Consider the following 24,914-nt stretch of genomic DNA (forward strand, 5'->3'; position numbering starts at 1 on the left):
AAATCTTATTTTATTAAGTGTTTTTCAAGTTTAAGTGTTTTTTTTAATTTTTGGCTCATTTTTCTATTGGATTGTTTGTGTTTTACAATGATTTATAAGAGCTCTTTTATTATATTTTATATAGGAATCCTATGGCAGTTGTGTTATATATCTTTTCCTATTCTATTGATAGGTTTTTTGTTGTTTTTTTAACTCTCTGTGTTGTCTTTTGAGGAAAAAAAGTCTTAATTTTAATGTGTTCTGGTTTATTAATATTTTTATGGGTATTATGTGTCTTGTTTAAAAATCTTATTCTGCAGTGTTGTTTTCTAAAATCTTTCTAGTTTTACTTTTTTACATTTATATTAGTGCGTGGAATTGACTTTTCTGTGTTGTGTGAGCAAGGAGTCCCATTCCATTTTTTTTCACACTGATGCCCAGGTGCCCAGTGTTAGTTTTGGAAAGATGGTCTTTGACTCCACTGTCTGCTGTTACACCTCTGTCATTAATCACATGTCAGTATAGGTTTGAGTCTGTTCTGTTCTTTTCTATTGGCTGTTGCTTATTGTCTTGTGAAAACAAATCCTCTTACCTTATTACTTTAAACAACATCTCAGCTATTCTCGACCCTTTGTATCTTCAGACAAATTTTAGAGTCATCTTGTCAAATTATAGAGCACTCACACAAACATACACACATGCTCTGGTGTGTGAAATAACACACACACATGCACACACACAGACACACGTTGTAATTTAGTTTGGGATTGCATTTAATCTCTAGATAAAAGCAGTCCTCTAATCTGTGAATATGATAAAACTTTTCACTTAGTTCTACTTGAATGTCTCTCAGTCAAGTTTTAGAATTTTACAACATTTTTGGTCATATATTTGTTGCTTTTATAAATGATGTCTTTTCTTGGTTTTTGCTCACTCCCTGTATATAGAAAAACTGTTTTTTTCATATTCACTTTGTATCCAGCAACATTTATAGCTCTTATTAAATAAAACAACTTACATACATTTAAAAAATATTTTCTACATACATTAGAAATGCATTTCATCTGTGAGGGTATAATGACAGTTCCGTTTCTTTTCCGATTGTTAGGACTTTATTTGTTTGTCTTGCTGACTGAGATTTTCAGTACGGTGTTGACTGGCAGTGGTAACAGCAGGTACCTTTGACCTGTCCCCTTTCAAAAGGAGCTCTCCTTCTCTCCAGTTGGCAATTAGAATGTGTGCTGTAGATTTTTATGGGCACCGTTTTTAGGTTAAAGAAGCCCCCTTGTAGTTTTTGATGGCTAGCAGTTTTTTTGTTTTGTTTTGCTTTGAATTATGAGTGGGTGTTAAATTTCATCAAACATGTTTTCTGTAGTATTTGAGATATCATATGATTTTGTCCTTTATAAGTTAATGTGGTCAGTTACAATTTTTGATTTCTAATGTTAAAGCAGCTTTCAATGCAGGCATAAATTCTACTTTGTCCTGTTGTATAGTACTGGATTCATTTTGTTAGTATATTGTTGAGTATTTTTCACATGAGTGTTATTTTCCTGTCTGATACTGTCCTTGTTCTGATTTGGGTCTCACCGTTATGCTAGCCTCATAACGTTGATTTGGGAGTCTCCTCCCTCTTTTTATGTTCTCTGGAAGAGTGAATGTGAACTGGCCAGTGAAACCGTCTAGGTCTGGGGTTTTCTTTTAGGGAAAACATTTGACTACCGATTCAATTTCCTTAATGGTTAGAGGGCTCTTCAGGGTTTTCCTGAATATTTCAAAGAAGTTTTTACAGTCAGTTTTTATTAGTTGTATTCTACAGTTTTGTTTATTTAAATTTTCAAACAGTTTGGCACAATGTTTGTAATATTTTCTGATATTTTTTGATGTCTGCAAGATCTATGGCAGTGTCCTCTTTTTCATTTCTGAAAATCTGTCTTTGTTATTTGTGCTTTTTTTCCTCTTTTGATCAGTCTTCCCAAAGGTTGGTCAGTATAAAGCTTCTTGAAGAATCAAACTTTGAATATGTTGATATTCTCTATTATTATTTTCCATTTTGATAATTTTTTACTCTTCATTTTTATTTCCTTCATTTTTCGAGGAGTTATTTTGCTATCCTTTTTATAATTTCTTGAAAGCTTAGCTCATTTTCATCATTCGTCTTTCCCAGCATAATGCATTTTAAAGCTATAAATTTTCATCCATGTATTGTTTTAGCTGCATCCCAGATGTTTTGGTTCGTAATATTTTTGTTAACATTCGGTTTGAAATATTTTATTTTCATTATAATTTATTTTCTTGTCCCCATGGGTTATTTAGAACTATATATTTTATGGGTTTGGACAAATGTATTATGACATGTATTCATCATTATAGTGTCATAAAGAGAAGTTTCACTGCCCTAAAAATCCTCTGAGCTCTGCTTTGTCACCTCCCTCCCCGCAACTCCTGATCTTTTTACTGTCTTCATAGTTTTGTCTTTTCCAGAATGTCATATACTTGGAATCATATAGTACATAGCCTTTTCAAATTGGCTTCTTTCACTTAGTCATATGCATTTAAGTTTTCTCAATGTCTTTTCCTGGCTTGATCATTAATTTCTTTTTAGTGTTGAATAATATTCCATTGTCTGGATGGACCACAGTTTATTTATCCATCACCTGCTGAAGGACATCTTGGTGACTTCCAACTCTTGGCGATTACGAGTAAAGCTGCGATAAACATTCGTGTCAGGTTTTTGTGTGGACTTAGCTTTCAGTTCCTTTCGGTAAAGATGGAGGAGCACAATTGCTGGAGCGTGAGCTAAGAGTACGTTTAGTTTTGTAAGAAACTGCCAGACTGTCTTCCAAAGTGGCTGCACCGTTGTGTATTCCCACCAGCAGTGAAGGAGAATTCCTGTTGCTTCATATCTTCACCAGTATGTGCTGTTGTCAGTATTCTGGATTTTGTCCAGTAGTCTGCAGTTTTATTTGGTGGAATATTCTAACATGTCAGCAAGGTTATTAAATCGTGTTCAAATATTTTAAATATACTGACATTTTTGTTTACTTGTTCTGCAAGTTATTGAGAAAGGTATATTATAATCGCCCAATTTAACTGTGGATTTTCTCTTTCCTCTATACTTTTGTCAGTTTTCCATATATATATGTATATAATTTAAAAAAAAACTTTTATTTATTTTAAGTGTGTTTTTCCAGGACCCATCAGCTCCAAGTCACGTAGTTGTTTCGATCTAGTTGTGGAGGGTGCAGCTCACAGTGGCCCATGTGGGGATCGAACTGGCAACCTTGTTGTTAAGAGCACTGCGCTCTAACCAACTGAGCTAACCGGCCGCCCCTCTTAAATATATATATATAATTTTTTTTTTTTTTTTTTTTTTTTTTGAGGTCGTGTTATTAGGTCGTTCCAATTTAAAATTATTATATCTTTTTGGTGAATTACGTCATTCTGAAACAACTTAGGAAAAAAAATCACTTATGACACTTTTTGCCTTCATCATTAGCTTTAAGGTTATTATGTCTGATTTTAAATGATCTGTGATGTTCTTTTTAGGCTGATGTTTGCCTAGTATATCTTTTTACCATCTTTTAACTCTCAGTACTTCCGTAGCCTTATGTTGTAGATGTCTGTTTTAAATAGCATGTAGTTAAATTTTTAAAAACCCAGGCTAAGTGTTTAATTGGAGTCCATATTCCAATGATATTTCATGTAGTTACAGGTTTATTTGTGTTAACATTTACAGTCTTTTTAAGAAGTTAATTTTGTAGAATGCATTGTTTTGGTAAGGCATTTTAATATTGATGTCATGCCCAAAGTTTCGTCGTGGCGAGAGACATTTATAATTAAAAGAACCTCACAAACTTCCTGGGGAATATTTCTTATTAAAATGTATTCATTCATTGTGTTAAAAATATTTTTAAAATCACATGTCTTTTTTACTTTTATAAACTCAGCTTTTCGCTGTGGCCTGCAGTTTTTGGGCAATATTGCCTCACGAAATGAAGATTCCCAGTCTGTTGTCTGGTTACATGCTTTCCCAGAACTCTTTTTGTGAGTATTTTGATAAGAGTTTTTCTAACTTCTGAAAAGATTGTGGTTCTGTCATTCCATTTACATGAAGTTCAAAACCAGGGGAAACGAACCTTTGGTAATAGGATTCAGGATAGTGTTTTTGCTCGGGTGGTGGCAGGTTGAGTACTGGCTGAGAGGGCACCAAGGAGTCTCCCGGGTTCTGAGAATGTTCTCTGTCCTGATCTGGGGGGGAGGGGTGGTCACGTGGGTGTATTCGTCCCTAAGCGTTCATTGAGCTGTACACTTAAGATCTGTGCCCTTTGTTGTATGTCCGTTTTACTTTAAGAAAATAAAAGTTGTGGTTCAAATAAGAAATACATAGTTAAGGACACTGTAATTATAAGAAAACATTTACAAGGGAAAAATAAGAAACAAGCCGGAAAACGTTGCACGGCAGTGAGTTAATCATTCATTAGTTTACTGAGCGCTTACACGTTTGGCTCCGCACCGAGTGTTCTGGTGGCCGCGGAGAACTGGGAGGTGGGGCCCCCGGGCCAATTACCTCCATGGCTCCCGGTGCATTTCCCGGTGATCTCGTACTTTGCTTTGAGCAGCTGTTAGTCTGTGAGAAACTGAGCAGAGAGAAAAGGTGAGCGAATAGGGAAGAGGAAAGGCGCCGTCTGGGAGGGCGGCCCCGGCTCGTTGCCTCCCGGCGTTGTGACTTGGGTGCTGGCAGCAGTATAAGCAGCAGTGCAGCAGCTATCGGTCAATGGCAGTTGCTCTGTGTTACCCCTGTTCTGTGCACAGTCCTGCTGGGTAGGTCCCGGGGAGCTGGACACACGCGGGAACTGATGCTGATTCTGGCAAGTGACAGAGCTGCTCTCGGCTCCAAAGCCCACACTCTTCATACCCACTGCCTGCATTCTTTGCTGCCTTTCCTGGTTGTGTAGGTTTTCTGGGTCATCTGGAAAGTATGGTGTTTGGATCAGATGCCTCTCATGTCACTTCTAGCTTGCTGAGTCTAACTGCCGCTCAAATTCCTGCAGATAATCAGAGTTGACGGCATATATATGCCTGTTATCTTTATGATTACTAATAATTGAGCTTAGGTGGAAGGGAAGGATTGTGGAATTCCAGCTACAGAAATAGAAATTACTTATTTTTGAGAATTCATTCCTTTAAAATAGTTTGGGCGCCTCATACCTGCCAGGTTGAGCTAGGTGAGTGGAATGTGGGTATTACTCCCCAAGAGCCCAGTGGGCGCTGGTGGGGGAGATAAAGGAATAAGTGAGCACATGGTAGTGTAAGAACGGGCCATCTAGAGAAATCCAGGAGTCATGGAAACAGGAGGGGCCCTTGAACATGTGTTGGTGGTCAGAGAAGTTGTGACAGTTTACCTGGTGCTTTACTTACATTATCTCATCCTCACAGAGGCCATGGGAAGTAGGCCGAGGAGGTCTTGTGAGTGTGTTCCATTTTCATGCCAGATAACACACGGGAAGAGGTTAGGTGACTGCACTCTTCATGTGTTTCTGAGACACATAGAACCAAATTTGAATTCCAACTTTGGCTGGTACTGATTTTGTGTCTTTGGGCAAGTAAGCCAACACATTCTTTATCTGTAATGCAAGGACAGTACCTCCTCAGAAGAGTATTATGAAGTTGAAATGAGAACTGCCAAAGTGCATGAGCCATAGCATAACTGACAGTTAGTGACCCTTCTAAGGTGACACAGCTGATAGGTAGATGTACACTGAGGCTCTGGACCCCACATTCTTTTCTTGCCAATATACCATCTTTCCTTTAAACATTCTGTGCCTCATAACTATTAATGGATACTTCTATGTTTGACTAATTTTATACTTGCTATTTTCACAATAAATGATGTACATGTTTCAGAGTATTGTAATTCTCAGTATTCAGAGTATTATAATTCTTAAAAAATCAGTATGTACTGAATTTGTTAATGGGATCATTACTAGGTATGTGCTATAATAGTATTTTATTGTGTTGTTAAATTGGGCTAACACTTTTCATTTCTTTAATTTGGAAGGTCTTGCTTAAATCATCCAGACAAAAAAATTGTTGCCTACTCTTCAATGATTTTGTTCACATGCCTTAATTCTTCAAGAATTAAAGAACTGGAAGAAAATCTCAATATTGCAATTAATGTCATAGAAGCTCACCAAAAGCATCCTGAATCAGAATGGCCGTGAGTATCTTGTTAGAAATTTGACTGCTTAAGAACATCCTGACAGATCACCTTCCTTATAGAGGTCTTAAGTAGAAATTTGAATTATAACAATTGAACAATAAATTAAAACAACGTATGTTGACAAAATGAGAAAAGTTTCTCAGCAGACTCTGGAGGCTCTGTGAAAGGTAAAGTGAGGTGGGTTTGAGTTAGGCCTTGAAGGATACGGAGAACTTTGTAAGGTGGTGGTGGAGGCACTGAGTATATGAGACAACACAGCGTGGAAATGCACAGGTGCTTTTGGAGTGTACAGAGCAGACCAGTGTGGCTGCAGTAGATGGCTCATTGAAGATTAGAGGGTGATGTGTGACTCGTCATCTGGTCTGAGGAGAAATTCAGTCATGTGATGTCATTGTGATTGATGAGTACATTGTGTATCATTTCATTACTTTTAAATATACTGAGGCCTGTTTTATGGTCAAACATTTAGTCTATCATGGGGAATGTGCCAGGTACTTGAGAAAAATGTATATTCTGTTTTGGGTGGAGTGTTCTATTAATGTCTGTTAGGTTTAGTTGGTTTACAGTGTTAAGTTTTCTGTTTCCTTGATGGTCTTCTGTCTCATTCTGTTCATTATTGAAAGTTGATTATTTTCTACTTTTAATTTTGTCAGTTTTTGCTTCACTTATTTTCAGGCTTTGTTGTTAGGTACCTACTTGTGTGTTTGTAATTGCTGTGTCTTCTGAGGAATTGACTCTTTCATCATTATAAAATTCATCAAAATTTTTGTTGTTTTCCTTTATGAGTGCTCCTCAACTGTTTTCTTTTTTTTTTCTATTTAATAATTTTTTAGTTTTCATTTACAGTTAACATACCATATTATATTAGCTTCAGGTGTACAAAACAGTGATTAGACATTTATATAACTTATGAAGTGATCACCCCAATAAATCAGGTACCGACCTGACACCATACATAGTTATTACAATATTATTGACTGTATTCCGTATGCTGTATTTTACATCCCCATGACTATTTTGTAACTACCAATTTGTGCTTTTAATCCCTTCCCCTCTATACCATTCCCCGACCCCCCTCCCATCTGGCAATTATTAAAATGTTCTCTGTATCTATGAGTTTATTTCTGTCTTGTTTGTTCATTTATTTTGTTTTTTAGATTCCACATATAAGTGAAATCACTACAGTGAAGGAGCTGCTGTGTAGCTGCTGACCCTACAGAGTAGGATTCACTTTATTAGGTTGGGCTCTGCTGCCTGCCCAGTTTGCCCTTTGGGTGTGTTTGTGGAGGTGGGTGGGTGGTACTCTGGTGTAGTCTGAAGCTGGACACTGGGAGTGTTGGTTCTGGGGCCTCTTGAAAGGAGCTCTGTTGAAGTTCAAATTCAGCTGCTGCCTGTGCCCTGCCTGGGGCCACTTAGTATGAGCTACAAAGTGATCTGCAGATGGTTGCCACTTGTGCTGGGCTTGGAGGTGCCTGGGAGAGGCTAAGCTGCTAACTAAAGGTGGCTGCTGCCAGTGCCAAGCTTGGGGCTGCTTAACAAGAGGTATGGGGCATACCAAAGCCGGATGCTGCCTGTTTGGGGTTTGGGATCCTCTGAGAGGTTTTAGGAAAGTCTGCAGCGTGACCCAAGACAGGCTGTTTGTATGGAAAAACCACTGGAAGCAACTTGGGTGGGCTTGCAAGTTGGGCGGGACGGGGTCTCATGGAATCACCACAGCAGGGCAAATGGTGTTAGCCAGGTTGATGGAGACTCAGATATGGCAGTCACCTGGGTATGAAGGCTGGGTTCATATGCAGCACTGTTCAACAAAGGAACAGTGACTTCTGCCAGCACTCTGTCCCATAGAAAACTGCCCCACCAGCCCTTGCCCTGGTGCCTTTCGAGCTGCTGCCCCAGTAGTGGAGCTCAGAGCGAGGGAGTCCATCAGCGAGTGAGTCCGTGCGTGGGCCCTTTAAGAGGAGCGCCTGGGACTACAGTTGCCCTCTGTCTCACTCAGCCACAATCTCCCCTGGTTTTCACAGCCAGAAGTTATGGGGATTTCTCTTCTCAGCACTAGAACTCCAGGCTAGCAAGCATGGTGTGGGGCTTGGACCCCTTGTTCCCAGAGGGAACCGCCACAGCTGAGATACCCCTTTTGATATTTAACCACCGTGTGAGTGTGTGCATGTGACCAGCCAATTCTGAGTCTCTGCCCCTCCTCCCAGTCTTGATGGGGCTTCTTCTGTATGTCTTTAGTTGTAGGACTTCTGTTCAGCTACACTTCAGGAGATTCTCAGTGATGGTTGTTCTGTAGTTTAGTTGTAATTTTGAGGTGATTGTGAGAGTAGGAGAGCACAGCGTTTACCTACGCTGCCATCTTCTGTTTTCTTTAAAATCTGTTTTTATGTCTGTTCTCCACAGTGGTAAGTGTGTTTAGGGCACAGGTTGTATCCGGGTGGGAGCCTCGAGCGTCAGTAAATCTCGCTTGCCTTTCACAAGCGAGGTATGAACTCTCCCAGTTTTGGCCTTTTTTGATGTGAATTGTATTGTTCTGTTGAAATTATATCTAATTTTTAAGTTATTTATGTTTCTGAACGTTCATTTATATTTGAGTTACCACTTGCACAAAAGAAGCTGGTAAAAAAAAGTATTATGTTGTGTTTGACTTAGAAAAATCTCCCTCAGTATTCAAATATTTTTTAGCATGATTATTGAATCGTTAGAGTCAGGTTACTGAGTTTTCTGTAGCTGAATTCTGTTTCACTTGTTAAGTGTCTTGGATTTATATTTTAACCACCTGCAATTTTTTAGGAGCTTGGAATAAAGGGCAAAATATAAGATCTTCAGAATAGCTCAAGTTGAAGTTAATCAAAGGTGACTAGATGGGATTAGACAGGAAAAAGGATGGAAAGTCAGTTAACTGATGTCTTCTGTGGTCCATACACTGAAGAGTTTGATTTACGTGAGAGGAACTCTGCATTTGGTAAACAACAATGGAACCACAAAATATCCTGAGGCATCCAACAAAATTGTTACTTTTCACTTAAATGTGAACCCATCCCTGAAAATTAGAGGAAAAAGCCACTTTTTGCCCTCCCACCTCCCGACAGTATGAGATAGCTGACAAAGAGTACAAAACTACATGGTGTTCGAATTCATGGGTTTAGTATCTTTTCTTGGAAAGGGACAAATGTAAGGTTTCAATAACTTTGGGTCTTTTTGTTTCGGTCCACCAGAAACACAGGAAATTGTAGGCGATGGCACTACTCAATTTGCATTATTGGGATAATGTCCTTCTAAAAATGTTTGTTTCTTTTGTTTGTAGGTGTGAGAGATGTTTTCATGCTCTTAGATAACCCTAGATGAATCCAAGGGCTGAACTTTCGCACTTGAATTCATCTGAGTCTGACAGCCCAGTAAATGTGCGTTGGTAGGTTGGAGGAGAACAGGTGGGTCCGTGTGCAATCACATGGGAGGGAACTGAGTGGGCCTGCCTGTGCTGTCCTGTGATGTGTGGCGTGTTGTGTATGGGATCTTGTTTCCCTGGTGCTGCCCTCCTTTGACTGTGGTTTGTCACTCGTTACAGATGACGGCCCTGAGACTTAAGCAAGGTTAACTAGCTTGACCAACATCACAGAACTAGTGTAGAGTTGGAAGTTAAGCTAAGCTGAAGGCTTATGTTTTTTTTAACCATGTCATTTATTATGAGAATTACCAACTACGGGGAGGTACAGACTCTTTCAGTTTTGCCCTCTTTTAGAATAAAGTTTTATCACTCTGTTGAACTTCTACACAGTTCCACTACAAAAACAAATTTATAAGTGTGAGTAGAGTATTATTTTTTGTTCATATTTGGGTTATCTAGTTGATTTATTTTGCATGGCCAAGTTTCACCCCCAGACTGATGTCCCCTCTGCTCTAGGGATGTTTCTTGCCTTATGCCTATAAAGTGTACTATTTCTTTAACTAGAAAGATACTGGGAAGATAAATATACATAATTGTCCTTCCTGTTGCGGATTGAATCTGTTGCCCCTCTTCTGTTCTCTCAGAGTGTCCCGTGCACTCAGATTTCATAGCGTTTAACACTTGTCCAATCGACAAGCTCCCTGATGGCAAGCTTTAGTGTTGTTTGTTATTGGACCCTTGACAAGATAATGTCTGGCATGCTGTAGGCATTATGTTAGTTGTGATTCTTCTGAATCTAAGTGACAGAAGCCCAGCTCAGATAGCATATGCATAAAAGGGAATTTCTTGGCTCACCTGACAAAAAGTCCTTGAGTATTGGGTATTTAGGCACTTGGGTCCAGGGGCTGAAAGACCTCATCAGTACTCTCTTCTGTCATCTATGCCCCATTTTTCTTCCCTGCTACTTTCATCCTCAGGCACCTTCTCTGCCTCCTTTGCTGGCTCCTACTCTACATTAGCCCAGAGTTGACGTGGCTGCAGCCAGTCTTCAGACCACTCTCTGTCATTGCTCATTCCCTGGGTGACCTTACCTAGTTTCACAGCTTAAAATTCCTTTCTAAGGTGATGATTTCCAAGAGTATGTCTCTGGCCTTGACCTGTTGCTGAGCCCCAGACTTACGTATTCATCCTGTATGCTTCTAGTTGGCATCTCAGACTTAGGAAGGCTCCGACCAGACTGGGTTTCCCCACCCCTAAGCCCGCCGCTGCCCCACCAGGCTGCTGTTTCAGTGAGTGGTGTCACCATTCACCCACTGGCGAGGCCCGGCCCCTACTTAGGCTCTGAACCTGAGCGTTCAGTTTTTTCCTTTTTGTAAAATAAATACGTGTTTCTCTGATGCCCCTTCTACTCCTGTTTCTGCTTTTGATAGAATATATTTCTGACCCTCCCCCAAGAAAGTTTGTTCTACTTTCCATAAAGTTGGAGCATTACTTGTGTATGACAGTCTCTTAAATGTCCTTTGACATTTTAGGTTCTAGATTAGTAGGACCTACCTCCCTCATACAATATTACCACAAAATTTCTGACTTAACAGAAATAGTAGTTCTGTAAAAGAATTAAATCATAATTTGAACTGTGTAACTTAGACAAGATTGAGCATGATTGGGTCTCTGTTACGGATGTCTTCGTCTGTGGTTACCGTGGAGTAGATATTTGTTAGAAAATATATGAAATGAATTCTGGCTGATACTCTCTCTGGAATGGAGAGTATATTTCTTTTATTTAGAGAAACAGTTGCAACATCTAACACATGCAAACTTCTACGTCATTGACAACCACTTAAATGACCATTTTCGAGTTGAAAGATGAGCAACCCATCATCATCGCTTCACGTGTGCTCTATTGTTTGCCGTCGGTGTTACACGTTAAGTGTTAGGCCAGAAAGTGCTGGAGCAAAGAATTCCAGGTGTCCACACAGAACACGTTTTTCTGACTATATTTGTAAGTCGAATGTGAGTGATAGGTGTTCTTACCCTCTAAATACATAGTTCTAAAGTTAAAGTCTAAATGCCACTATCTTTACTCACTAGTAGATGTTTACTATTTCTTGAATGAAAGAAAGAATGAATGTTACCACTGATCACTTTGAACGGAAGGCAACATGAAGAACTAGACCCTGACTTAGGTTTTAAGTTCACCTGAAACTTCTTTCCAGGCAGGCTGCTTGAGCAAGTCCTAGCTCTATGTAGGGGAACGTTCTGGAAGGGACCACAGAAGGCAGGAAGCTGAGTGCTTGTTCTGACTGGGTGCCTGAGGGACCGTCACCAAGACACTAAGCTTCTGTGGGCCTCCCTTTCCTTGTTTCTAAAGTGAAGGCGTTGGTTTAGATTCGAAGTTTCCAGCCTTTGGCACTTCACGTTCTGTATGTTTGTTTAAGGGTATGTGACGGCGTTGCAGACTCCCCCAGTGTTTGGTGTGGCCCAAGGATGGGAATGGGTGCAAAACCCTCTCGTGCTCCCTGTCTGCCTGAGCCTCGAATGGGGCACGTATCCGCCCTCTTGTACGGAACGTCGTGGGAAGATGTCGTTCTAGTCCTTTGCTCTGATGAGTTGGTCTTTGTAGTTAGAGTCGATTAAAGCAGATAAGCCATGTTCAGTTCTGGTGCCTTTTACAGCCTGTGGTTTTGCATTTGGCGGGTAACAACGAGTGCACGCCTGACGTCGTCGCCCGCACTACTTACCTGAACAATTCAGGAGTGCACACGAGTACGTAGGAGATTCCCTGGAAAACACACAGCCCATCTGCGTCTGCACGCACTTGAGAGGTGTCCTGTGTCGTCCCGCCAGGCGGACAGCTGCCGGTCTGCACCTCCCTGGCCTGCGTCCTGGCCTGCGCTGGGGATCAGTGCCCAGGCGGCCTTGCTTTGTGTTGTTTCGGGTCTGCCATGAGGACGTCCTGACCGCGCTGTCTGCCATGTCACACGGCAGAGGCTTTGGTTTCTGTCAGGGAACAGCTGCCCTCTTCATGAGAATGGGATGTACCTTTGTCTTGAAGAACCTGTGGTTTAGAAATTGCTCCTCCTCTGTGCAGGCTTTTAGGAAACTCAGAAGACTTACAGATGCTCATTTCATACGTAAATTAATTAGTTAATTCAGTAATTATTGATTGAGTTTTTGAAGTGTGCCAGGTATTGTTTATGACACTGGAGATTCAAAATTAATAAGACACAGTTTTTGTAAGGCAGATAATGAACAAAAAATCCCAAAATAAATGTCTGAAAAATGCCAGATAAATGCTTCGAAAAAAATACACAGCATGTTTTGTGTAAGCTTTCCCTTAAAATGGTCCTTTACTCATAATAAACACAATATATAGGATTAGCTATTTTATTAGTTGTAATTTAAATATGATCGGTGGGGAGGATAGACAATGAAAAAACCGAGAGAACACCAGGCCTTGATGCAATACTCTGCTGAGCTGATGTGACTTTGAGTAACGAGGTGCTACGTTAAATTTGGAGGTCATGGAATTGTCTGAGTTGGTGACTTGTGAGCCAAGAACTAGACCGCCAACCATTTGCGGAGCTGTGGGGAAAGGTGGGGACAGGCTGGGAAGAACAGTCCAAGCAGCGACTACACCAACTGCAAAGACCCCACGGCAGAGGCTTCTGTGGCAGGACTCGGGGGCCCAGGATGGTTATGGGATAACGAGTGATGGAGAAAATCGTAGGACACGCACGCAGTCCGGGAGGTAATGGAGACCATTATGGAGGCCTTTGCAATCAGGAAAAGGCGGTTGAGTTTACTCTCTGTACCGTGGGAGGTGAGGGGAGCGTTTCAAGCAGATGTGCAACAACCTGGGTTATGTTTCGAAAGATCCCTCTGGCTGCTGGACACAGGTTGAACTGTTGGGGGAGAGGGAAGAACGGAGGCTGCCCCTTTTAGGGGGCATTGCAGTCCAGGTGAGAGGTGATGGTGGCTGCGGGACGGTGGCAGCAGTGGGGTTGAAGAGACACGAGTAGATTGAATGTGCTGAGTGGGGAGCATCGACGAGACTGTGATGGATTAGGTTTGTGGGGGGCGGTGCGCAAAAGAAAGACCAGGATAGGAGCTGGGTGTTTGGCTTGTTCGACTGAGTGAGGTGGGCGGACCAGTTTGGGGTGGGGCTAGGGACGATCAAGAGTTCTCCTTTGTCCGTGTTAGATTTAAGGTGCCCACTCTGCATCTAAGCGGTGATGTCTTACGTACGGTGCAACCATCATGGAAGTTCCAGGAGAGGAGGAAGCCCAGGGTGCCATGGGAGCCGTGGCAGGGAGTTCAGCTGGCCTGGGGGTGAGGGAGGCCTTGCAGAGGGCGTGAGACTTAAAGTGAAAGGTGAAGGGCGGCTTGGGTCGGGGAGAGGGGATGGTAGTAGGATTGCGGAGAGAGAGAGAGAAAAGAAATAGTCGGCAGTGTTCAGTCAGTGATGTGGTTTGTGTGCAGGTAACTCTTGCAGGGGAGAAGTAGAGACGTAGAGACTGCATTTCAGCGATTAGATTTTGATTTTACATAAGCTGAATTTTGTGCCACTGAGTTGCATGATAGAGAGGTGAGGTTAGTTCATCTTTTCTTTCTATTTCTCTTTATCTGTTTGAGAAGAGATGTAGAGATTTATTATTCAGTTATTCTGGAGAAATGACTGAACTTTGCCTGCCCAGAAATAGCCGCTAAGATGGAACTTAGCTGAGTCTCCAGCATAGAAATCTGAGTTGCCAGGGTCACCTGAATAACTTCCCACCAAGGTATGGCAGTGCTCTCATCCTTTGGCAGAATATCTGTTAAATGGAAATACATTTGAGAGAACTGCCTGGGTCTATTACTTACATGACATGTTTAACTTTTGGGGAGATAATACATTCATATCATTCCAATATGAAAATGCATCGTTTCCCTCCCAGCCATCCCCCTAGTTGCTCCAAGCCCATCCCCTAAACAGGTCGGCAGTTCTCTCTTCTCACCACACGTCCGGGCTTCTCGCTTTATTTATTATACTAAGTAGTACATTTCTGAGATCTTCCCATGTCAGTGCATAAAGAACCTCCTCATTCTTGCCTCTTCCATCGTATGAATATGGCAGGATTTATTTCATCGGTCCCTTATTGGTGAACATTTAGGCTGTGTCCAATTTTTCATAACTATAAAATGCTGCAGTAAATAGTTCTGTTCATACAAATGCCATCTTGCATGTGGGCAAGTGTGATTGTCGGATCAATTCCCGAGTGCAGTCACCAGGTCCAGGGGAGTGTGCTTTAATTTGACAGACTCTTCCGTGTTGTCCTTCATGGATGTCATACCATCTACACGCCTCTTAGCATGTTTTGACAGCACCTGCTTTCCTGTATCGTTGCTAACAGGGCGTGCTATCAAAGTTTGGGGTTTGCTAGTCCTGCCAAGGTTTAAAATGGTATCCTTGTATAGTTTTATTTTCTGTTTTTCTTGTAATGATGTTGAGCATTTTTCTATATGTTGAGGAACCTTTTTTTCCTTTTATGTGCATTCCCATTTTCTTTACCCATTTTCCTATCAGGATGTCAGTCTTTTCCTTATCTATATGTAGGAATATTTTCCAAATTAGGGACATTAGCCCCTTGTTTGAAATAAAATGTAAGTGCTTTTTCTTTTTTAATTTGTGTTTTGACTTTGCTTGTGGCACTTTTTTCATGTAAAAACGTTTGATGTTTTTAGTAGATGAGTTTGTCAGTCTTCATTCAATGTCTTACTGATGTTTGGTAGTAACTGTAAGGCCTTTGCTCTCCTTAGGTTTTCTTCTAGTATTGTGTCGTTTCAGTTTTGCTGTTTAAGTGTTTGATCCGCTTGACATTTTATCTTGGTGTAAAGGTCAAAGTTTGAATCCACTATGATTGTTGCTCCAGGTGACGTTGGTTGGTGGTCACAGCGACAGAGCCCTGCAGTGGCTGTGACCTGCCGGGCCTTCCTCCACCCCAACCCCATTTCCTCTGCCCTCACCGCCCCTGTGCGTGGAAGACCTTCCCAGTCGGGTTCCACATCTTCAACACACATTCCAGCTGCATAACTAACTCCTTCCTGCACTAAGTGGGTCTCACTGCCAGTTAGGCCTTAAGGGTTGTATAAACATATTGGTCCAATCACATTTGTCACCCATTTATTAGGATGTTTTGTTTTATTCCCACAACCTGACTGACCTGGGTTTCTTGTCTGTTGTCTGAAAACTGTTGTTTGATACATTTTGTCTATTTTTGTAGTTAAGGTAGGAGGGTAAATTGTTATACATCATGGCTGGAATTGGAAGTGATAGTTGGAGATTTTACCACTCACTTTTCAGCCATTGATCGAACAAGTACGCAGACCTCAGTCTAGAGTAGCTGAGCTCGGTGGTACTGAGGCATACACCCACCTTCACCTGAGTGAAGTGTATAGAATATTATCTCAACACATGCAAAATCACTTTCTCTTCAACTGCATGTGTTATATTCACCAATATAGAACACAGCTGGGGCTATTAAAAACGTCTCTGTCAAGATATAAAAGATTGAAATCAGACAGAATATGTTCTCTGACCACAGTGAGCTTACATAGAAAATGTTAACAAGATGCAAACAAGAAAAGTTCCAAACGTTTGGAAATTAACACATCTAAATGATGGATTTGTCAAAGAAGAAATCACAAGTCAAATATATGTTGAACTGAAGGATAATGAAAGTACAAAATTTGTGGGATAAAGCTAAAGAAGTGCTTAGAAGGAAATTTATAGCTTTAAGTGTGTTTCTATCAGATAAGAAGGTCTGAAATCAGTGACTTAAGGTTCTACTTTATGAAGCTAGAAAGAGAAGAGCACGGTAAATCCTGAGTAAGTAGAAAGAAGAAAATAATAAAAGATAAGGACAGAAATCAATGAAATAGAAAACAGAAAACAATAGAAAAAATCAACAAAGGCAAAGTTAGTTCTTTAAAAAGATCAACAAAATTGATGGAGAAAAAGAGAAGCAACACGAATGACCAATATCATGAAAGAAAGTGTGATTGTCAAATCAGTCTTCCGTAAACTCCAACCTTGGGGGAGGCAGCTATCTTAGCTGAGACGATTCTGAAGAGACCAGCCGCTGACGGCCATCTGCCAGCAGCATTCAGGGACAGAAGCTTCCAGTCCCGAATCCCTCCTTAAAACCCTAGTGCTATTTTATTGCTTATAGCTCCTTAAACACACTGCTAATTCTTTCCCTCATGCTGTTTTTCCAAGCCGTGTGTTTTGTTTTGTCATGTCTAATTCAGCATTCTTTCTCCCTCCCCCCTTCCTGCCTCCTTGATCTTCTCAGCCATCCTTTGTCTCCCTCCCCCCACAGCCTTCTGGTTAGATAAACCATGGTTTTCATCATCTGTAATGTGTGTCTGTATGTTGCACTTAAGACAGTTTTCTATAAATATCTATGTACGGGTCTTCTCCACTGTGAGAGTTTGCAAATATGGCCCGTGACCCAGTCCCAAGCACAGTACTTGGAACATTGTGTTTTTGAATGAATGTTTCTGTGGGAAAGTGTTTTAAGTTCCAAATAGCTGAATTACATGAATTAACTAGGATCACAGTTTTGTGTACCTGGCTTGAAATGCACGAATTTCTATTGTTGCAGTTTGATAAGTTACCAAAATTGATAGGAAAATTGTTTGAGAATTTTGAATATTATCCGTTTATTGTTAGAAATATTTTGCATCAAAGTGTTGGCCAGTTATTTTAAAGGTTGTGGAACAAATAGAGTACAAATTTAGATTTTGTTTTTATATGAAGTGCTTCATTTGGTTGTCATACTGAAAGCCATACTTTTATTTTATTACTTTATTGGTTAAGAAATGATTAAGTAAACTGTGATTGTAACTATATTTAATACTTCACAGTCACTCTTATTACTATAATCTTGATTATAAACAGTGTATTCTTTACTTCTTAAGTCTTCAGATGCCCCCTGGTAAATAGGATTGAGAATTAATTAATAATACTATTCAATCTTTTTAGTTGTCACAGTGGCACTTTGAAGAAATATGCTTATAATCTTTGCCTGGGGGTTTCCATAAGTTGATCTCTGAGTTTAGATGACTGCATCGCTTGGCAGTGAGGATGTGTTCTTGGTAACTTGAGAGCTCGTAAGGAGGAGATAATCAAGCCGGTATTCATGACTGTGCTGTTGGCATGTGTTTAAATAAAAAGTATGATATGTCTGTTTCTCTGGTTAATGTTAGCGCTGAGCTTCTGACTAAAACAGTTTAATGTCTTCTGTTTACACTTGAACTTGTAGCTAAATTTCATTTTACTGTTTAAACTATGGTGAAGTATTTTCCTTTCTCAGCTTAGATGAAAAGCTGTAGTAGGTCTTTTGCTTCAGTTGAATAAATTTGAATCATTTCAGTAAATTTTTCATAACATAAAATTGGAGAGCAATATTTTGAGGGTTTTAATTTTCCTTCAGCTGCTAGTAGAAAAATAGTATGCAAACCTGTTAAAAACATTTGTAATCAAAAAATTCAGTAAAAGAGTGCTGTTCTGTGTAAGATACGCCTATAAAGTAGGTAAAGCCATGTCTGTTTTACTATGTTTCTAGTAACCAAACTTTCTCCTCCTTTTTCTTAGGTTCTTGATTATTACAGACCATTTTCTGAAAAGCCCGGAACTGGTACAAGCCATGTATGCCAAAATGAGCAATCAAGAAAGGTAACCCCCAAAACCAGTGTGGTTTTGAGTATTTAGCATTCCATATAGAGTATCCTGGACACATGACTGAAAAACGGTGTGGTTTCGTAGTTGGCACAAAATCTCTAAATACATGTTTCTGTGTCAGTAATGGTTTTAAATTGGTTGGTTAACATTACAGCTTAGCCAGCCACAGCAGACGGTGATTAACGGAGGGTTGCAGAATCCAGGTTGGCGCCATTATCCAGTAAAGGCACAGTAAAATCGTCAAGAACAAAATGTTATGCTTGCACCGTGATTTTATAATAGTCATGCATGCAACTGTCGGTTGCAGCTGCGTATTTGAACTGTGCTCATCTGTTCACATCGCTGGTACAATGATTAGGGCTGATCTCTACCAGGTTGGTAGTTTCCAGAGGTAGTTCAGTCTGAAAGAAAGTCAGTAGCGTCTGTGCCGTCTCCGCTGCTGTAGCAGGAGCAGCAGTGAATGCCCTGGAGTGAGACCTGGGCTCCCTGCCTCGTTGTGATAGAAACGCTTCATGTGACCTACCAGGTCCCTTTCCCGTGTTTGGATTCAGTTCTTGACCGGTAAGATTAGAGGACTGACTCAAATGGCTCCCAGTACTCTTTCCCTTCCCAGTAGTGTGTGTTCTTCTGCACTCGATTGGAAATGTCATCTTAGGAAAATAAAACCCTCAGAAATCCGATGATCAGAAACTGACCTAATGATCGAGAACTTCAAGAAATGTTCATGTTTTCATCGTAGTCACAGTTTTTATAGTTGCAGCGGTTTGGAAATTCCTGCTCTCTGGGTCCCAACAGTGAAGCCTGTGCGCCCCTTTGTAGTCCTGTTAAGGAGCGGTTTTTCTTGTTTAATGTCTTTCACAAAAAGGAAAGGTTCGTGCTTTTCAGGTCTGTTTAAATCCTACATTTATAAGGCCAGTGCCCCGGCCACCACCACATGTGGATACTTTTATTGCAGAAAAAGAATTATCTGTAGTTTTTGACCTAAAATAAGCAACATGATGAGCAGAGCTATAAATGAGTAAATTGTTTTGCAATAAAGAACGCCTGGATACAGGAGGAATATGTAGTTTAATGATATTTTAATATTCTAGTTAATATTTTCCCTATTCCTATCGAGTGATGTATTTTTAAACTGATCCGTTTCCTAACCAAATGAGGATGACAGACTAAACATTTTCCATTTTTAGTTATAAAATGGTTGCAACCTCTGCTTCCTGACTTCATGCAAATTTCTGCTCGTGTTACCTCCCGCTGCTTCTTTATTTTTCTTCCAAAGGAGAAGTGCTGTCATTTCCCCACATAGTTTTTTGTACATCATATCGTGTCCCATGTCTGCTTGCTGTTACATGACGCCTCCCTGGGATTGTTAGCTGTGTGAGGGCAAGGATTTGATCTTCTGTGGTGTCCACGTTTCTCAGGCCATGCTTGGCACACAGGTGCAAAAAAAAAAAAAAAAAAAGTTTTTTGAATGAAAGAAGGAGTAAATGAATGAATGTTCTTACCCATGAAACGATTTGTTTAGTATATCGATTAATGTAATACCATCTGGATTAGAAGCTTCAGAGGGAGCCTCAACCCTGTGCCTTCGCTTTTCAGGCCACACTGGTCAGCAAGCCTTCCCAGGCCGCCGTGTCAGTCACCTGTGAAGTCACACTCTTGTCACAGCTCCCGTTTACCCTTATGCCATCTTGGACTAGACTTGGGCTAAAGAGCCTTTTTACAAATTGTGATAAAATATACACAATATAAAATTACCGTCGTAACCATTTCTAAGTGTATAGTTTAGTAGTGTTGAGTAATTCCACATGACTGAGGAACCGATTTCCAGAACTTTTTCATCTTGCAAAACTGAAACTGGACCCCCCTCGCCCAGCCCCTGGCAGCTGCCACTCTACTTTCTGTCTCAGAATTTGACTGTATCCCACGTAAGTGGAATCACACAGTGATTCCTTTTGTGTGTGGCTTAGTTCACGTAGCATGATGTCCTCCGGGTTCATCCATGTGTAGCTGTGTCAGGATTTCCTCCCTTTTAAGGCGGGCATTGTGTGTATATATCACATTTCACTTATCCAGTCGTCCATCAATGGACAGTTGGGCTACTTCCACCTTTCAGCTCTTGCGAAGAATGCTGCTATGAATGTGGAGGGGTCTGATTACTTTGTTTTTCTTCTGTCGTCCTCTGCTACCTGCTGTACTGCCAGTGTGGACCTGTGGGTCGTGCCGTGCCATGTTAGTAGCAAATGTCATCTCTTACAGGATGCAGTTAAATAGTTCCCTGCTGTGGCATATGAGGCCCTTCACAGTGCTGTTTCCGACTCCTCCCCGCACACAACTTCTCACCATTCCCCGAGCCTGTTCTCCAGGGCCTTCCCCTGTAGTTTCCTGCTTTTGCCTTTGTTTGTTTTTTCTCTCTGTGAGTGTCCTGACCACGCCTCTCCTGGTGAGTATGCACTCACGCTGTATAAGCCCTCATCAGGTATTACCTGCTTTCTTTTGGCTTTCCTGACTTTCCCAGGCAAAATTCTCTGCATGTCATCTGCTGGTTTATCCTCATTATGTGCTTTTCTGCTAGAATGTGTATTCTGCAAGGACAAAAACTGACTCTTGTGAATTCTCTGTCCTGATTACCCACCAGAATCAGTAGTGGACCCGGGGCTGCTCAGCTAACGTCAGACACTCACCAAAACCTGCCTTTAGGATGATGTCTGTGGACAGTTTAGACGGTGGGTGGCTCTCGGCGGGATTCTGGTGACGCTCGCTGTGGGGACTGTGGTCTTTGCTCAGTGGCAGTGCTTGGACACACTTAGCTCTGCTTCCTTGTTTCATTTGTGTTCTAGGGGGAAAGGTGTCAGTAGTGACATAGAAATCTCTGGGCTTCTGACACCCTGGGAACGTGCCTAAAGAGCTGCCAGGGCAGAGGGCGACAGCAGGGCAGGAAACCGAGTAAAGCCCCTCGGACGCATCACTGTGCCTGAGTCTCAGCTGCGCTGCTGCCCTTTCTCCAGGCGTCTGTCCTGTGTTTGGTGACAGCCACCGTTTTGTAGTTGCTCCATTAGAGCAGCGTCTCCAGTGTGGGGTATGCAAGACAAGCCTGCCGAATATGGCAAGAAAATACTGGAACATCTATTTATATTGACTTGTTATCTAAAAAATAAAGCAATGGAGCTTTATTAATGTTTAAAATCTAACTTGACAATTGTAGGTTATCTGTAATTTACATATATTGGAGGTGTGTGATGAAAATCTTTTTATTTACCAGAAAAGCTTGGAGAGGATGTGAGGGTGATCTGGCTGCGACACCTGTCACCCCACTGATCGCCAGGGTTCATTCAGCTGATTTGGCTGGCGAGGCAGGTGTCCCCTTCCTCCCTCACCGCTCCACGTGCGTCCCTCCCTAAGGTGTGTGCACAGTCGAAGAGGACGACCTTCCCTGTTAGAGGAGAGGACTCTTTTGGTCAAGGGTATATGAGTAGCTGTGCTCCCGGCTACAACCTCCAAACAAGCTCTCAAGGTCCATTTGTAGGAGAACATAGGGAAGTTAAGCTTCCAAGACTCCAGACACATTCAAATGAGGTGCTACATGTGGCAGTCTGCCTTTCTTAAAAAAAGAGAAAAACTTAGAGAATACTAAACGGAAGTGTGCCGTTGCTAGATTATTTGTTCCTGTGGCGCTTCATTCTTTATTTTTAATTGAACTTATATTCAGCAGGTTTCTATGGTGTGGCAAATGCTAAGAACACCAAAGTTGCCCAACACATTAGTATTCAAGGAAGGGATACTGAGTTTTAGCAGCATCATTTTGTCATGTGGGTGCGTGACAGAGCTGTTGTCATTCTGGAGTAACTCTGTCAAAAACAATTTTACAGTCCCCGATACTTGGCGGGGGGTGGGGGGAGGTGGGCAGCAGAGATACCCCCAAGGCCAGCAGAAGGTCAGACTCCAAGGAAGCCTGCAAGGCTGTTTCCAGGGCAGAAGGTAGGAGAAGGGGCTGCTGTCCTTGGGCACCAAATAGTAAGCTAGTCCTTCCAGGCACAATGAGATGCTAAGGTGCTATTCTAGGAGAGGACCTTGCTCTTTTCAAAATGCTTATTTTCTATGAGAGTATGTGTGAGTCAGAAATGGAGCATTTAGTCGACCACATCCCAGTGCAGGCAGCCTGGCTCTGGCGTCTGACCTGATGCCACCTAGAGCTGAAGGCCGTTAAGATGAGAGAACATTCGTGTTATATGTAAAAAGCGTAAAACAGCCAACAGCACACTGTATGAGAACATACACATTGAATACCTTTAAGAAAAGAGAAGCTTTCTCTGGTGGTTTATTTCTCCCGAATATCGGTGTGTTTCTTTCCTGTTGATGGCATGTCAGGCATGGTGTTTGTCATGAGCCGTCAACAGATGTTCAGTGAATGACGATCGAAGCCCTCAGTTTCATTGGGAGAGAGAGTTTATTGGAGGCGGGTCTTCGTGGTTCATATTTCATGTGGTTCTATGGCCTCAGTAAGATTTCCAGCTGCAGCAAACTTCATTTTCAAGAAACATCAACCCAGAATATTCTGGCTCGAGATTTGTGCTTTTGTTTCTGTTCCCTCTCAACTGCACATGTAAACACGTGGAAGCAATTTAATTATACCGGCAAATTGTGTGACCTACTTGACCACTTGGGATGAAAGGAAATGGGCCTGAGTGTAGGGAGACATACGTGGTGCTTTACACAAGCGAGAAGGCTCCGAGCACTTTCTACCCCTCTGCGGTTTTACTTACAGCAGAGTTTCTTTGGTTTGCTTCATTCCAGTGAGGAGTGTTGACGCCCTGCTCTGAGCAGGGCGCTCTCCTTTGTTCTTCAAGGAGAGGCCACAGTTGGGTGACACTGCCCACCCTTAAGGGTCCTGTAGCCTTTCTGGAAGCTTCGCGACAGCCCTGGTGGGGAGTGGTAAAACCAGGGTATTGATAACTAACATAAGACGTGTGTGGTAGATGTCACCGGAGAGGACAGACACAGTGCTTTAGGGACATGGCGGGGAAGACAGAGGCTTCAGGAGTAAGTAAAGACTATGGGAGAGGTAGCATTCGAGGGGGGAAGGGGAGTTGGGGGGGTCGCCAGGCACGTGTGAGGAAAGAGCGACATTTTCTAGGCGAAGGAACGCGACAGGCAGGCACAGGAGAAGGACTCGGGGTGAGTTTGCTGTCTGTTTTTTTTATGAAGCATGAATCGTCATTTTGAGGACGCAGTACCTAACTATTTAATCAGAAGTGAATTAGAAATAGAGTGTTAAGGACAGCCAGTGATTGGGAGATAATATGATAGATCCTTGACTCCGAGTTGTGGGGCTGTGTCTGGTGAGCCTGACACAGCCTGAATGATGATTTCTGGGTTAAAGGAAGCCAGACTTTCCCACTGATGTGTGATAATTTCAGGCAGCTAATCTCTGACCTCTTTGACTGGGTTTTCTTGCTGTTGCACCCTCCTCCCCAGACTGAATACATCCGTGAGTGACGAGCACTTGTTAGGCCACTTGTATTTTATGTTTTCAAGGCAGTATGGAGTGTGGTTCCCCAGCTGGAAGAAGTAAGACGTTCCGATTGTGGGCCATTTTCCCTGACTAGCAGGACATTTGAAAAATGCACACATGCTTTCTGGCCTAGAAATAGGGGCAGCAAGTACCATACAAGCAAATGCAGCCACGAGGAAATGATTTTGAAAACAGTTGTGTGTGTCTGAGTGATTCCTTTGTTGTAAGGAGGGTGGATTTTGATGGCGGCGAGAGGTAGAGGGAGATGGATCGCCAGGTGGGGACCGTGATTGGGAGGGCCCCACGTACCCCACTAAAGAGTTTGGGACCCACTCGCTCCTTCATAGCAGGAGCCATTAAAAGTTTTTATTGGCAGATGACTTAATATAAGTAGCGTCATTTAATGCAGTATAATTTATTCTCCGGTGACAGTCAAGCTTGGTTTATATTTTGGATTTTAAAGGTTCATTTCTGACTTTCCCCCTTTTCCTTCACAGTCACTCACTGCCTGTGTCCTTAGGTGTCCTGTCTGAGAATGGCAGGATCGAGTATAGCGCGCACAAGCTGAGCCGGGAGAAATCCCCGGAGGGAAGGGACTGCCTCGCGCATGTGTAAAGGCCAGGTCTGCCTTTTCTGTCCTTGAGCGCCAGCTTCCAGGTCGCCCGCAGTTTGTACCCTTGGGCCCCACGGCCTGTCTGCTGGACAACCTGGATGACCTGCCTGGTGTTCAGGCCTTTCCCTGGGACGAGCCATCCGTCTTGTTCCTCGTTCCTCCAGACCGCGCTCTGTGCACACCTGTGCCTTCCTCTGATAAAATTACTTATCGGGTTATATGGGAATAAAGGAAAACAATATCCTACTCCTGAACTACTTGTTCTTTTGTGCTCAGTTGAGGGGATTATTTGTTTGTTTTATTTTGGATTAATAGTTGCTGTGAGGAATCTGAGGTCTTAGGAGTTTCGAACATCATTAAGGTCTGTGGGTGGTTTTTCCAGATTGGTGATCTTTCCCATTAAAATGTAAGAAGAGTTCAGTATCTTAGTTTTATTTCTTGTAGTAAAAATTCCTATTTTTCCTTCAGTAAGATGTGCTC

General features: G+C 41.9%; 1 protein-coding gene across 2 annotated transcripts in view; it reads left to right on the plus strand.

The window, feature by feature from the left end:
- The window catches only part of ATXN10 (ataxin 10), a 147,862-nt gene that overhangs the window by 27,420 nt on the left and 95,528 nt on the right, over positions 1–24,914 (plus strand). For both annotated transcript variants that reach the window (XM_074326561.1, XM_019739234.2), the window contains exons 4-6: positions 3,930–4,026; positions 6,041–6,199; positions 18,226–18,306. In XM_074326561.1, coding sequence (XP_074182662.1) covers positions 3,930–4,026; positions 6,041–6,199; positions 18,226–18,306 — 337 coding nt within the window. The remainder of the gene's footprint in view (positions 1–3,929; positions 4,027–6,040; positions 6,200–18,225; positions 18,307–24,914) is intronic.

Source organism: Rhinolophus sinicus, linkage group LG02 (assembly GCF_036562045.2).
Source record: "Rhinolophus sinicus isolate RSC01 linkage group LG02, ASM3656204v1, whole genome shotgun sequence".
Lineage (NCBI taxonomy): Eukaryota > Metazoa > Chordata > Mammalia > Chiroptera > Rhinolophidae > Rhinolophus > Rhinolophus sinicus.